Raw genomic sequence first — 16,452 nt, forward strand, 5'->3', positions numbered from 1 at the left:
GCTGTTTATTAAATACTGCTGGGTGGTGGGGAGTCAAAGTAAAATAGGAAACTGGTCTTCTCAAAGCTTATCCATTGAGAGAGACAAAAACTACTAAATTCAGTAAAAGTGGTAATTGGTATGCACTGGGTATTGTGCTAAGGACAAGGTATCCAACTGTACAAGGTATCCAGATCACAAGGTCCCTGTGTGTTGTGCCTGCCAGAATAATGGCTTTAGTTTTTAATGTTTCTGTGTGTACCCTGTTTCCTTGAAGAAGTTTTCTTGTGTCATGACCAAAGCTGACTCTTCCCTGGGAATTAATTTTGTGTATTCCCAAGCCTTAGTCTTTCTTTGCTGTACTTTAACACAGGAGAAAACAACTACCTATTTCATTCCACTAATCATTAATTTAGTGCACAATTCTGGAAAATCTAGTGTGCCAGCCATTGTATCAAATGTTAGGAATAAAAAGATGAACATGACATGATCCCTGCTTTTAAAGAATTTTCTGTCAAGAGGGAGACATGCAAATAACTGCAATCATGGAACCATTTCCTGAACAATTAGGTGTCAGGTGCTTTAGTTACATGAACTCATTCAACATTTTCAAACAGTTCTCTGAAATAGGTCTTATCATTATATCCATTTTACAGATGAAGAAATTGAATGAAAAAAGAGATTAATATGTTGCTGAAGATCATACAGTAAAAATGACAGTCTCCTCTTGAGCCTAGGTCTATATTCCAAAGACTGTGCTAATATTAGAAGAAATTGGGGAACATTTTCAAAATATGATATTTGAGCCGAGTCTTTAAAGGACAAACAAAAGTTAGCCAAGGAAAGTTTGGGACTTCAAAGGGAACGGTACTAATAACGCCAAGATACAAAGATGTTTAAGGAAGAAAAAGAAGCTTGGTATAGCCGAGGAATAAGTAGGTAAGGTAAATAGGGACTTATTGTGAAGGAGCTAAAGGCATTTTTAAGGGCATAGGACCTTAAAATATAAATATTCGTGAGAGGGTTGACTGATGATAGCATTATTTTAATAACTCTTCTTTGCAGAGACGGACCCGTAAAACAATGCCGTTTAGCAGTTGATATCTAGAAGAGAGAAGGGTAAATGGTTCGGATTTAAAGTTCAGTCAACCAGGAGACGACTTTTCCCCGAAGTCGGGGCAACCCGGACCTACGATTCCTATGGTTCCAGATCCCGCTGAGTCCTGGCTCCCCGCCCTCTCTACTGCGCAAGCGCACACTGCTGAGTTAGCCAACCGGCGCCTTTGGTTTCGAAGAGAAAGCCCCGCCCCTTTCTTTTCTCTGCTGTCCAATCGCCTCCTTGCTTGGCCTTCTCCACGCGCCGTGGGAGTGTGACGCAGTATTCGAGCGTCCACATCGCGTGGAGCGGCGACGCCGAACATGGCGCGTTCCTAGAAGCGGCTTTCGGCATCAGTAGGCGGCGGCTTGGGGACTGGGAGCGTGGGGTGCCGGACCAACCGACGCCGCTTCGTGCTGGGAAGTGAAAGCGGGAGAGCTGGGTTGTTCCGGACCGAACCAACCGGTGAGGCTCCCGCCCGAGGCCCCCAGAACGCTGAGTAGAAGGAAGGAGTGGGCTGGGCAGCGGAGACCCAGGAGGACCGCGGGGCTACCGGGAGAGGAGGGGTAGCCTGGCGCGGCGAGGGCCTGCGGGCTTGGTTCTTTGCGTAATCCTGGGAACCCGTGGGAGCTCGGGGCTGTGCCAGTCGGGCCGGAGCGGGAAGCATGGTCACGGAGGAATCGGGGTGCAGGAAGGCAGGCACTGGGTGCCCAGAAAGGAGAGCGTGGGGTGCCCATTGTGGCTGCGGTTGCGGGCCAGGGTGGTGCATTTGCCCTTGAGGGGTAGAGACCCTGGTCGTCTTTAGTATAAAACCACTACTGCTAATAGCAACGCGGGGAAAGCTTTAATTAAACATTAGACCCTTGCTACCCTTTAATGAACAAGTGAAGGAAGTTTGCACATTTTCGGAGAGGACCTGCTTGCTGAGGTATGGCCGCCAGTGCTCAAGCCCAGCGATTTCGGCAGCTTTATATTTGGGGGTCTTGGTGATTCAGCAAATCTATTTGAGGCCCATTGCATTTTTTTTTTTTAATGATATGGTGATTGAGGGAAGTAGTATTTCAGAATGACTTGACCAAATAGCAAGGACTGGTGAGTTGTTTGCTAGTGCCAAGATTGCCGTTAGACATATTCTCTCCCCACCCCAGTTTAAAGGAGCTCAGTTGTAGTGCGCTAGAGTCCTTGAAATTTGGTTATTCTTCAGAAGGGAGTAAGGAAGAGCGTTTTACAGCCATACTTTTTTTTTTCTTGGATAAGGGAGGTCACTCCTCCATTTTCACATTATTTCAAACCTCTGTTCAGTACAGAGGTTTCAAGTTAAGGACAGAGTGACTACAATGGAAGATATTCATTGCACGATATCTTTTCTTACATCTTTAGTCACTGAGGAAGATTTTTGTGAAATTACAATGAAAATCTCTCCTTACTGATTGTGATAGGATTGTGGAATCCTTCCCTCCACCCCCACCCCCACCACCACCCCCCCCAACCTAGCACAGGGAATAGTAGAAACAGTTTAATTATAGCAATGCATTGTGGCAATGTGTTACAGCTCTAGGGCAGCTGGCCTGCCCTGTCCTAATTAGACTTCCTATAGCAGAAGAGAATTCTCACCAAAACCGATTTAGTTATGGTAATACGATTAGAGGTTCTAAGCAAATATGTGAAGATTATTTTATAATTAATGTAAAAATCCTTAGATTATGTGATACGTATATTGAATGGGTATGCATTCAGATTAAACCAGAATCCAAAAAATGCTTGTAGGATGAGATGCTAAAGAGTCTTCCAGAGATAAACACACATATTTTTTCCATAGATAAAAATATTCATATTTTGATAGATAATGTTTGATTAGATAGATTTTTAACCTTTGAGTTTTGTGTATGTATGTACATGTGTGTGTGTTTGTATTTATCTTGGGCTTCTCTTAATTTCTTGTTATTGCTGGCAATATTATTCATTCCTTTCTTTTTCTATCTGCACCAGATGGGGATTGTCAGTTAATATCAGGTGTTTCAGGGAATAGCAAGACACACTTAGTGCAGGTGTGAGTCTGAAGTGTCTTTGTTTGGTTTTGTAATATCAGGCTGATTACAGATAAGCTCACAATTACAAGATTTGTAGAGTTCGAGCTGAATCAGTGTTCTCCACTCTTGCTACTCAACGTGTGGTATATGGCCTCACCTGAGAATTTGTTAGAAATGCACTATCTCGCCCTAGCTGGTTTGGTTCAGTTGATAGAGCCTCGGCCTGTGGACTGAAGGGTCCCAGGTTGGATTCCGGTCAAGGGCACATGCCTGGGTTGCTGGCTAGGTCCCTGGTAGGGGGCATGGAGGAGGCAGCAGATCAATGACTCTCATCATTGATGTTTCTCTCTATCTCTCTCCTTCTCCCTTCCTCTCTAAAAGCAATAAAAATATATTTTTAAAAAAAGAAATGCACAATCTCAGCCTTAATCCCAGATTTACTAAATCAGAATCTGCATTTTAACAAGTGCTCCACATGATATGACACATTAGTTTGGTAAAGAAGACTGAGGTTATGCACAAACCTGCATTAAAATTATAGCATCATTTATTTTGATTTGAGGTGATCTTTTGCTGATTACTGAGTCTCATGTATCTGGTTGAAGAAACTAAGGCCTAGCAAGGGTAAGTGACTTGCATAAGGTCACACATATCTAGATTTAAAACCCAGGTTCTGACTCATTCCAGTGCTTTTTGTTCGACAGATTATTAAAACTGAACCAAAGCATTCATGAATGACAGCAGGGTATACACTCAACAACAAACATTTATTGAGTAATGGGCAGGCAGTCCAGTAATCCTGTGTGTCTCTAATAACTACTTGGGTTTCCTTTGGTGGCTATTAACCCACAATCTCCTTTTTTCCTTACTCTTTCCTGGATAATGTTGCTTTCTACTTCACAGAGGAAATGAAAGACATTGATGGGAACTTCATTGCTTTTTTCCTGTTTCATCCTCAAATGTGTCTATCTCTACCTGTCCATCTTTAATTGTGCTCTTAGGTTTTTCTCCTCAGTGACAGTGTTTCCTCAGTGTATCAGTTTGCTAGGGCTGCCATAACAAAATACTTTGGATTGGGTGACTTAAACAACAGGAATTTATTTTCTTACAGTTTGGGAGCCTGGAAGTCTAAGATAAAGATTCCAGTGGGATTGGTTTCCTCTGAGGCCTCTCTCCTTGATTCACAATGGCAACCCTCTTTCTGCCTCTTTACCTGATCATACCTTCGTGCACTGGAACCTCTGGTATCTTTTATTTTAATGAGGATAATGGCCTGATTTTAACTTAATCACTTCTTCAAAAACCTTATCTCTAATTTTGAAGATACTGGGATGAGGGCTCCAACATATCAATTTTGGGGGAACATAATCCATAACACTTGGTTAATCCCTTTTTTTTGCTGTGGGTTGGCACTAACTTATCAGGATTTAAACACACTCATCTTAAATTCTCACTCTAGATTCATCTTCAGTTTCATCTGTAATTATTTCTTTACGTTTCTTGAAAGTTGCCTATATTCATTTTTTCCACCTCCTTATTACTTTTTTCCTTCCATATATTGAAGTCTGGTAATCCACTTCATTCACTGAATTTAATGGGGGTGATGGTTACCATTGATCTCTTTATTTTGAAATGTACTGGAATCTTTTAAATCATATGACATTTTGACTAGCTGTCCTTTGAAAATGCTATTATGTTTCTGCAACACTATGATCTGTGGATTGAAGGGTCCTGGGTTCGATTCCCAATAAGGGGACATGCCTGGGTCGCAGCTCAATCCCCAGTAGGAGGGATGGTATGTAATTGTGGGGACATTACTGGACATGCAGCCTATACATGTTTTAATGAATTAATTTTTATGAGTGCAGTGACTCCTGAGGCTAAACTGTCAAAACAATGAGATTCTTCTAAGACAGAACAAGGCCAGTAATTGGAAACTACCAGTCAAAGATGTGTATATTGGACAGGATCTAGTTGATGTCAATATGTTTTCTGCCTGCTATTCTTTTTTTTTAACATATGTTTTTATTGATTTCAGAGAGGGAGAGAGAGAAACATCAATGATGAGAATCATTGATTGGCTGCCTTCTGCACACACACCACTGGGGATCGAGCCTGCAACCCAGGCACGTGCCCTTGACTGGAATCGAACCTGGGATCCTTCAGTCTGCAGGCCGATGCTCTATCCACTGAACCAAAACTACTAGGACCTCCTATTCTTTTTAAAAAATATATTTTTATTGATTTCAGAGAGGAAGGGAGGGAGACAGAAATAAAAACATCAATGATCAGAGAGAATCATTGATTGGCTGCCTCCTGTACACCCCCCACTGGGGATAGAGACTGCAACCAGGACATGTGCCCTGGCTGGGAATTGACCTCCTGGTTCATAGGTCAATGTTCAAGCACTGAGCCACACCATCTGGGACCCCCTAATCTTCTTCTTCTTTTTTTTTAAAAAATTAAATCTTTATTGTTCAGATTATTACAGTTATTCCTCTTTTTTCCCCCCATAGCTTCCCTCCACCCAGTTCACACCCCACCCTCTACCCTTATCCTCCCACTGTCCTCATCCATAGGTATACGATTTTTTTTCCCAGTCTCTTCCCCCACCCCCTACACGTCTTTCCCCCTGAGAACTGTCAGTCCACTCCCTTTCTATGCCCCTGATTCTATTCTATTCACCAGTTTATTCTGTTCATCAGATTATTTATTCACTGGATTTTTATTTATTTTTTAATTTTATTTTTTTTCTGTGTATGAAAGTATGTGTGTTTATTTATTTTTTTAAATTAAATCTTTATTGTTCAGATTATTACATTTGTTCCTCTTTTTTTCCCCCCATAACTCCCCTCCTTCCAGCTCCCACCCCACCTCCCCCCTCACTCCCCACCCACTGTCCTCATCCATAGGTGCACAATTTTTGTCCAGTCTCTTCCCACATCTCCCACACCCCTTCCCCCCCCAAGAATAGTCAGTCCATTCCCTTTCTATGTCCCTGATTCTATTATAATCAACAGTTCATTCTGTTCCTCAGATTATTTATTCACTTGATTCTTAGATTCATTTGTTGATAGATGCATATTTGTTGTTCATAATTTGTATCTTTACATTTTTCTTCTTCTTTCTCTTCTTAAAGGATACCTTTCAGCATTTCATATAATACTGGTTTGGTGGTGATGAACTCCTTTAGCTTTTCCTTATCTGTGAAGCTCTTTATCTGACCTTCAATTCTGAATGATAGCTTTGCTGGGTAAAGTAATCTTGGTTGTAGGTTCTTGGCATTCATCACTTTGAATATTTCTTGCCACTCCCTTCTGGCCTGCAAAGTTTCTGTTGAGAAATCAGCTGACAGTCCTGTGGGTACTCCCTTATAGGTAACTGAGTTTCTTTCTCTTGCTGCTTTTAAGATTCTCTCTTTGTCTTTTGCTCTTGGCATTTTAATTATGATGTGTCTTGGTGTGGTCCTCTTTGGATTCCTTTTGTTTGGGGTTCTCTGCGCTTCCTGGACTTGTAAGTCCATTTCTTTCACCAGGTAGGGGAAGTTTTCTGTCATTATTTCTTCAAATAGGTTTTCAATATCTTGCTCTCTCTTTTCTTCTGGCACCCCCATAATTTGGATGTTGGTACGCTTGAAGGTGTCCCAGAGGCTCCTTACACTATCTTCGTATTTTCGGGTTCTTTTTTCATTTTGCTTTTCCGGTTGGGTATTTTTTGCTTCTTCGCATTTCAAACCTTTGACTTGATTCTTGCACTCCTCTGGTCTGCTGTTGGGAGTCTGTATAATAGTCTTTATTTCAGTCCGTGTATGCTTAATTTCTAGTTGGTTCTTTATCACAGCATCGAGGGTCTCATTAGATTTCTTGTAGATCTCAATAAGTTTATCGGCGGCTTCTAGACAGTTCTTGAGAGACCTTAAAAGTGTGGTTCTGAACTCAGTATCCTCCCTTGATAGTTTTGTCCTGTTTCTTTGTCTCCACATTTTTTACGCTTTCTTGGTGCACCCCCTAGTGGTCTTTGTGCGCAGTCTTGTTGTAGTTAAGCCTTGATTGTTGTAGTTAATACTAGAGGGATTTGACCTGCAGGCTGGCTGTGAGAATCAGCTGTGTCTGCAGTGGGAAAATTTCTGTCTTCTGGAGAGGTGCTAATCTAGCCTTTGCCTGAGGCTATCCGGCAAATGGCTCTGCGCAGGGCTTGGGCGGGCGGAGGGAGCAGTTATGGCTGCTCTCAGTCCCATTCCCAGAGGCTCTGCTTCTCAGAACCCCAGCAACCACTGCAGACCTCGGAGAGAAAGCTGCCCTCACGTTCCGACCGATGCCAGACAATCCCGCTTCTCCCGTTTGAGTCTGAGTCCCTAGAGACTTGCCCGGATCTGGAGCTCAGAGTCTGAGACTCCCTCCCGATTGAAAACAACAACCGCGCCCTCAGCCACCAGCCCGCTCCACGCGCACCTCCGTACCTTTGTATTTTCCACACTGCGCATCCTCTGAGCCTCGGTATGCTGTTCTCTTTCCTTCTAGTTGAAGAATCTCTCCTCAGCCAGCCTTCCAGTGGTTCTGGGTGATGTCCGTTCTGTCTTTTAGTTGTATTTTTGAAGTGCTTGTTCGAGGCAGCAAACTCCGGTGTTTACCTATGCCACCATCTTGGTCTATTCACTTGATTTTTAAATTCACTTGTTGATAGATATATATCTGTTGTTCATAATTTTTATCTTTACCTTTTTCTTCTTCTTCCTCTTCTTAAAGGATACCTTTCAGCATTTCATATAATACTGGTTTGGTGGTGATGAACTCCTTTAGCCTTTTCTTATCTGTGAAGCTCTTTATCTGACCTTCAATTCTGAATGATAGCTTTGCTGGGTAAAGTAATCTTGGTTGTAGGTTCTTGCTATTCATCACTTTGAATATTTCTTGCCACTCTCTTCTGGCCTGCATAGTTTCTATTGAGAAATCAGCTGACAGTCCTATGGGTACTCCCTTGTAGGTAACTGACTTTTTTTCTCTTGCTGCTTTTAAGATTCTCTCTTTGTCTTTTGCTCTTGGCATTTTAATTATGATGTGTCTTGGTGTGGTCCTCTTTAGATTCCTTTTGTTTGGGGTTCTCTGCGCTTCCTGGACTTGTAAGTCTATTTCTTTCACCAGGTAGGGGAAGTTTTCTGTCATTATTTTTTCATATAGGTTTTCAATATCTTGCTCTCTCTTTTCTTCTGGCACCCCCATAATTTGGATGTTGGTACGCTTGAAGGTGTCCCAGAGGCTCCTTACACTATCTTGATATTTTTGGATTCTTTTTTCTTTTTGCTTTTCCGGTTGGGTATTTTTTGCTTCTTCGTATTTCAAATCTTTGACTTTATTCTAGCGATCCTCTTGTCTGCTGTTGGATCTCTGTATATTATTCTTTATTTCAGTCAGTGTATGCTTAATTTCTAGTTGGTCCTTTTTCATATCCTCGAGGGTCTCACTAAATTTATTGGCGGTTTCTAGAAAATTCTTGAAAAACATTATAACCGTGGTTTTGAACTCTATATCCAGTAGTTTGCTTTCCTCCATTTCTGTCATTTGTGACCTGTTTCTTTGTCTCCACATTTTTTATGCTTCCCTGTGTTGATATTGTGGCTTTGTGTGCTAGGTGTCCTATAGGGCCCAGTGGCTCAGCCTCCCTAATTACCTGAGGTGGACACTCTTGGTGCACTCCTTTGTGGGCTGTGCACAGTCTTGTTGTAGTTAAGCCTTGATTGTTGTAGGTATCACTGGGACAAATTGACCTCCAGGCCAATTGGCTGTGAGAATCAGCTGTGTCTACAGTGGGAGAACTTCTGTGCTGAAGACACCCTTCTGGGGCAAGACTTGCTTCAGTGGGGCTTTGGTGCTCACTGAGTCTGCCCCCTGAGTGTGTCCCTCATGGATTTGAGGAGTTGTAATCTGGATTGTCCCATTCTGACTACTGGGTACAGGGGCTCTTGGATCTCTAAGGAGGTGCTAATTTAGCCTCTGCCTGAGGCTACCCAGCAGGAGCTATGGAGCGATCTGGAGATTCCTCTTCCTTGTTTGGGGTTTGGAGGTGCCCAGATGAGGCCCAGCTGTGAAGCAATGCAAGCTGCTATGGGACCTTGAGCCTTCTTTTGGATGTTCTGTGTCTGCCTGGCCCAGCTGCAGTTTGTTAGGCAATTTTAGATCTCAAAGGGCCAGCCCATTCATATGCAAAAGCCTCTGCTTACAGCTTGGGTGGGGCGGGGTCTCAGGGAATCAACAGGGTGGAGCAAACAGCTATGGCTGATCCTCAGTCCTGCCCTAGGAGGTCCCAGGGTCTCAGTGTCCCGCAGTAATCGCTGCAAGCACCTCTGAGAGAAAACCGCCCTCGAGTTCTGACTAATGCCAGACAGTCCAGTTTCCCCCCGTATGAGTCTGGGTGCCCAGAGACTCGCCCGGAACTGGAGTTCAGAGCAGTTGGGGGCTTGTGCTTCCCTCCCGATTCAAAAAGACACCGGCATCCTCCATTGCCAGCCCCTTTCCTGGCACGTGCGCGCTCGAGCCCTTGAGCCTCTGTACCTCTGCACTTTACTTCCACACCTCCTCTGAGTCTCAGTGTGCTTTTCTCTTTCCTTCTAGTTGTAGAATTTCCACTCAGCCAGCCTTCCTGTGGTTCTGGATGATGTCCGTTTTGTCTTTTAGTTGTATTTTTGAAGTGGTTGTGTGAGGCAGCAATTTCCGGTGCTTACCTATGCCGCCATCTTGGTTTCTCTCCCCCCTAATCTTTTTGTAGAGTTGGGTTGTGGATCACGAGTTGACTTGCAGGAATTTAACTATGGTTGAATAAAAAAAATGACATCTTCCTCTAATCCCTCTGCTCTACTAGAAGTAGTATGTGGTAAATATTAACATTGCTTATACATTTTACTAAAAGGCTACTTGTCAAGTTTTTATTTTTCCAATACCTGTTCTTTCCTGGAGGAAAATTGGAGCTCTTTTAAGTTATTAATGTCCATATTCTCAATGGCTTGTATTTGGCCATATTTATCCTTCTCTTAAAGTGGAATACTGCACTTCTTTTCTCATCAGGCGATTTCATCTTTTTCCTCATATTACTCTGCCTGTTCTTTTTTTAAAAAAAAATACATTTTATTGATTTTTTTACAGAGAGGAAGGGAGAGGGATAGAGAGTTAGAAACATCGATGAGAGAGAAACATCAATTAGCTGGCCTCCTGCACACCCCCTACTGGGGATGTGCCTGCAACCAAGATACATTCCCTTGACCGGAATCGAACCTGGGACCCTTCAGTCCGCAGGCCGACGCTCTATCCACTGAGCCAAACTGGTTAGGGCTACTCTGCCTGTTCTTATTTCATTTTCTCAGTCTTCTTTATGCTAAAACATTGCTTACGTTATCACATTTTCTTAAATTCTGTTATAATTAGTTTGTGTAAAGCTCAAAACACATTCAGCTCTTCAGCTCACTTTGTCTTTTTATAGAGAGTACTTTTAATGATTCAGTATTTAACTACAGAAGTAGAGACAGTGCTGTAAGGAAGTTTTTGCTTGTCATGTTTTGCCTTATGGTGAGGTTTTCATTTTCATATTTTTAATCCCGTATTTTTTGTATTCATTTATTCTTAGGTTCCCATTTGTTTCTTTTCCAAAGAAGCTATTTCACAGCATTTATTGACCTAACTTATTGAACCCTGAAAACCCTTGCTATATTTCTAGATGGTTGTTCTGGCCAACTGGTCACTAAGAATTCCATTGTCCTCCTCTTTCCCTGCCCTTGAAGGGAAAAGGATGCTTGGAATATACTCTTTGGGGTGTAGCACTTACTTCTTACCATCAGGTGGCACTGCAGATTACTCACTTTATTTTTACATTCTTAGGAATGGTAGGTAGATCTAGTAGTGTGTTTATCTGGTAAAGAAACAAGTTGATGTGGAACTGTCATGGAGAAGACTTAGAAATGAAGTTAAACTAGGCTGCATACTTGAAACTAATACAAAATAATATTGATAAGAAAAAATAAAAATGGATCACTAAAACAAAAAAAGATGAAATTTAAGACATTCTAACAAATACAAACTTATTTCCCTTTGATGTAATGGAAATGTATATAATATGTGAAGCTTAAAGGAAAGTAATCAATAAGAACATTTTGTTTGGTGTTATTTTTCTCAAACTTAAATATTTTAAACTACTGTTTTTATAAACACCAAATAATAGAATATTAAGTGCTTCTTAGAGATGACTGAGTTAAAACTGCTGTTTGATTACAAGATTGAGTTCCCTGAGTGAGGAAATTGTTTTTTGGTAAACATTGTTATCACAAATTTAGATAATCTGGCAGAACTGTTGCTTATCAATTCTTGTTACTGAAGATCAAGTTTGTAAGCCTTTTCTCCTGAACTTTTATGATGAGAGTGTAGTTAGTGACTACATTATCTACTTAAATGTGCTATATTTAGTATACTAGAGGCCCAGTGCACAAAAATTTGTGCACTTGGGGGGGGCGGTCCCTCAGCCCGGCCTATGCCCTCTTGCAGTCTGGGACCCCTCGGAGGATGTCCACCTGCTGACTTAGGCCCGCTCCCTGGGGGATTGGGCCCAAGCTGGCAGTCAGACATTCTTTTGGCAGCCCGGCAGCTCTCGTGGGGTGTCCACTTACCAGCATGGAGCAGAACAAAGCTGTAGTCGGACAGCTCCTGCATTGAGCATCTGCCCCCTGGTGGTCAGTGTGTGTCATAGTGACCAGTCATTCCCAGTCATTCTGCTGTTAGGGTCAATTTGCATTTTGCCCTTTTATTATATAGGATAGAGGCCTCGTGTACGGGTGGGGGCTGGCTGGTTTGCCCTGAAGGGTGTCCTGGATCAGGCTTGGGTGCCTGGCCAGCCTGGGTGAGGGACTGATGGGTGTTTGCAGGCTGGTCACACCTCCTTCAGGGTGGGGGTCCCCACTGGGGTGCCTGGCCAGCCTGGGTGAGGGACTGATGGCTGTTTTCAGGCTGGCCAAGCCCCCCAGTGATGGAAGCTCCCAGCCTCTCTTTTTTTTTCTTTTTATTCTGGGATTTATTTACCTTCTATAATTTAAACTTTGTAGCTTTGAGTGGAGCTCAGAGCCAGCCAGGGCAGGCGGGAAGCTTGGCTTCCTCCATTGCCAGGGTCAACCCAAGCCTCCTGCTCGCTCCAGCTCCGTGGCCATGGCCGGCTGAAAGCAGGTATCTGGGGTTTATTTATCTTCTGTAATTGAAACTCTGTTGCCTTGAGTGTAGTTCAGAGCCGGCCGCGACAGGCGGGAAGCTTGGCTTCCTCCATCACTGGAGCAACCAAGCCTCCTGCTTGCTCCAGCTCCGTGGCTGGCCCTCAGGTGTACCTGATGGTGATCTCTGTGAAGATCCTGGCAAGTCCTTGGAGAAATTACATTTAGCCATTCCCACAAGTTAGTTATGTCTGTCTGTCTGCTCTTGATTTCTCCCTCCTCTCCCTCCTGTTATTTTCTTCCTCCACCACCTTTCTTTATCACTCAGTTCTCTTTTGGAGACTGGTTATGTCTGCTTCAATACTAGGTGCAAATAGCAGTAGAAACCCTATTATATTTCTGCATGCTAATTCTAGGGGGCACTGGTAGTCATCTGTCTTTTAACTCAAATGAAGTTTATTTCCACACTGTTACATTTGAATGATTCCATACATTGCTCTCCCTCTTCTTTGTTGCCATCACTGTCCTTTCAAGAGAATTCCCCAGTTAAGTACTGTATGGATATTGAATGTTATCCTTTTAGGTTTCTGATGGATTCAGAGATCTTTTTGACAGTTTCTTTAGGAACCTATTGTGGGAGAATATGGTAGGTTTGTGGGTGTTTGGGAGTCGGTGGTGTGGTGACGCCATTTCGTGTGATAGTAGGAATAGAGATCTGGTAATGGGGCTCATTCTGCCATGTACTAGTTTGTTACACGACCTGGGAAGCTCTCCTATAGCTGTACGTTCTTCCTCGATAAAAGTGATATTAGTCCACTTGTCAGATTTGCTCTTATAGATTTGTTTGGGATCTTTAAAACATTTACTAAGATTTATTTATGTGTGTTTTTAATAATCCATTATAGGTCTGTCATTCCTGAATTAAGTTCTTTTTGATGATACATTTAATCTGCAGTTTAGGAACTGATTGCTGCTTAGAGCTTCCCTTATAAATTAATTAGTGCTTAGAAATGTTTCCAGTAGAAGTTATGAAAGGTGGTTGTTTCTCGGACCTAACAGCCCCATTATCTGAACCACTTGTAGTGCTTCTGTAGGGGGAAATGTGCTTTGGGTTCCAACTGTTATTTTCGGAACTTAATTTTTCACAGTTTGTTTTAATGATAAGAATATTTCTCTCTGCTTCCCACCTCAATCCTCCAGGATGAAACAAATCAATTAATTAGCTGCCATGTGGTTCAGTGAGAAGTACTTGATTGTTCAAAAATGGTCACTTTTCTTTTTTTAAATTTAATTTAATTTTTTAATTCTTTATTGTTTAAAGCAGCGGTCGCCAATATTTCGGACCTCACCGACCACCAGTTGGCGACTGCTGGTTTAAAGTACCACATATGTTTTTCCCCCATTGTCCTCTCCTGGGCCACCCCCATCCTCCAGCACATGCCTTCACCCCCCTAGTGTCTGTGTCCATTGGTTATGCTTATATACATGCATACATGTCCTCTGGTTGATCTCTTAACCCTGCCCCACCTTCCCTTGCCTTCCCTCTGAAGTTTGACGGTCTGTTTGATGCTTCTCTGTCTCTGGATCTATTTTTGTTCATTAGTTTGTGTTGTTTATTATATTCCACAAATGAGTGAGATCATGTGATATTTATCTTTCTCCCACTGGCTTATTTCGCTTAGTTTAATACCCTCCAGTTCCATCCATGCTGTTGCAAATGGTAAGAATTCCTTCTTTTTTACTGCAGCATAAATATCTACAGTATTCCATTGTGTAGATGTACCACAGGTTTTTAATTCACTCATCTGCTGATGGGCACTTAGGCTGTTTCCAAATCTTAGCTATGGTAAATTGTGCTGCTATGAACATAGGGGTGCATATATCCTTTCTGGTTAGTGTTTCTGATTTCTTGGGATATATTCCTAGAAGTGGGATTACTGGGTCAAATGGGAGTTCCCTTTTTAATTTTTTGAGGAAACTCCATACTGTGTTCTACAGTGGCTGTACCAATCTGCATTCCCACCAGCAGTGCACGAGGGTTCCTTTTTCTCCACATCCTTGCCAGCACTTGTCATTTGTTGTTCACTTTTCTTTATTCAGCAGATATTTATTAAACATATATTATGTGTCTTATTGGGCTTCTGGGACTACAGAGATGCTTTAGACCAGTGGTTGCTAACCTTTTGGACCAGCGGTTGGTGTCCGCTGCTTTAGAGAGCAGTCCTGTCACTTAAGGGAGTCAGTATTAGATACTGATTAAGACTGGTGTGGCTTTGGTATTCAAGTCCAGCACTACCACTTAATAAATTGTGACCTTGGGGGGTGGAGTGAGCAGTGGTTGGGTGGGTGGAGGTGGAAGAGAGCATAGGGGGGGATAAAGGGAGGAATATAATAAAGAGAAAATAAAATTGTGACCATGGCAAGGTAAAGTCTCTGATCTTTGACTTCTCTACCTGCCACACAGAATTAGTATTAAGAATATGTAAATGAATAAAACCTTCATATAATATTTGTCATATAATATATGCTCATATATTGGCTATTATTTTAAAACTTGAACTTTATTTTAGCTGGCTTGAATTGAATTATGGGAATTTTAAGTAAGTGTATGGATGATACATAGGATAGATAGAAACATGAAGAAGGAGGTGGATGATTGAAGTATAGGAGGAATTCAGAACATTGAAGCTCTTTCTCTGTTTCTGTTAATATTTTGTGTATAATGTACATTCAAGTATGTTAATTTATCATTGCCAGGTTTCCATGGATCTCAATAGTGCCAGCACTGTTGTTCTTCAGGTCTTAACACAGGCCACTAGTCAAGATACTGCTCTCTTAAAACCAGCAGAGGAGCAGTTGAAACAGTGGGAAACACAGCCAGGTTTCTATTCAGTGCTGCTGGTAAGTTGTTCAGACACCATTATATTAACTTTTAAAAACCCGCTTGTATTGGTGGATTAGTTAGTGAAACTGATCCAAATGGTTGGCTACCATTGCACTGCCATTTACTAATTCAGGACATGGCTCTTTGAAAGTGTTTAAGAAATGTTTGTTGATGAGTGAATAGGATATTGGTAGGATCTGCTTAGAAGGTTTCACTACTGATGTGGTGTGGGAGGATTTGGGTACTGCATTTACCTACCTTGCCATCTTGACTGGAAGTTCTGTGATGTTTTAAATTACAATGTAAATATTATTTTTACTGTTCTTTTTCTTTTCATACTAGTGGCCTGGTGCACGAAATTCGTGCACGGGGGAGAGGGGTGTTCCTCAGCCCAGCCTGCACCCTCTCCAATCTGGGATCCCTCAAAGGATGTTCTACTGCTGGTTTACAGGGATCGGACCTAAACCAACAGTCGGACATTCCTCTCGCAATCTGGGACTGCTGGCTCCTAACCACTCACCTGCCTGATTGCCCCTACCACTCTTCCTGCTGGCCTGCTTGCCCCCAACTGTCCCCTGTGCCAGTGTGCTCATCCCCAACTGCCTCCCCTGCCTGCCTGCTCGCCCCCAACTGCCCCCCTGCTGGCCTGCTCACTCCAAACTGCCCCCCCCTCCGCTGTCCTGATGACCTCCAACTGACCCCCACTGGCGGCCTGCTTGCCCCCAACTGGCCCCCCTGCTGGTCTGCTTACCCCCATCGACCCCGCCCCCCACCAGCCTGATCACCCACAACTGCCCTCCCCTCTTGGCCTCTAACCGCCTCTACCTTGGCCCCACCATCATGGCTTTGTCCAGAAGAATGTCCTGAAGGTCTCCTGGAAGGTCTCCCAGTCTAATTTGCATATTACCCTTTTATTAGTATAGATACATTTATAACTATCATTATACATTTTTTATAATAATTTCAATTTTTTGATAAAAAATTTAAAGATCACAGAACATTATAATTTTCTCTTTTATTATTAAAATAATGTTTCATGGTTTAGCTTGCACAGTCATTATTAAGGTCTCCCACTGCTGTGAAAAATGAGGATTATCTGTATTAACACAGTAAGCAGATTTTTTGAATGTTGGTTTATTTTGAGTTGAAATTACATCACATCTGCCTTTATATAACTTAAAAATGTTTTGCTATCAAACTAAATTTGTAAGCACACTTGTTTTAATGAGAATACTTTCAAATAATTTATTTCATAGCATTTATTAATAACCCAAAGGCTTTCACT

General features: G+C 42.3%; 1 protein-coding gene across 4 annotated transcripts in view; it reads left to right on the top strand.

The window, feature by feature from the left end:
• Nucleotides 1–1,389: 1,389 nt before the first annotated feature.
• IPO11 (importin 11) overlaps nt 1,390–16,452 on the top strand; it is a 128,516-nt gene continuing 113,453 nt past the window's right edge. For all 4 annotated transcript variants that reach the window (XR_011471166.1, XM_070412044.1, XM_070412046.1 and 1 more), the window contains exons 1-2: nt 1,390–1,540; nt 15,041–15,184. Coding sequence is in view for 3 of the 4 variants with exons in the window: in XM_070412044.1 (XP_070268145.1) it covers nt 15,047–15,184 (138 nt within the window). In the remaining variant the exon portion in view is untranslated. The remainder of the gene's footprint in view (nt 1,541–15,040; nt 15,185–16,452) is intronic.

This window comes from Myotis yumanensis, unplaced genomic scaffold, assembly GCF_028538775.1.
Source record: "Myotis yumanensis isolate MYYU_CA2020_CCGP unplaced genomic scaffold, mMyoYum1.0.hap1 SCAF_4, whole genome shotgun sequence".
Classification (NCBI taxonomy): Eukaryota; Metazoa; Chordata; class Mammalia; order Chiroptera; family Vespertilionidae; genus Myotis; species Myotis yumanensis.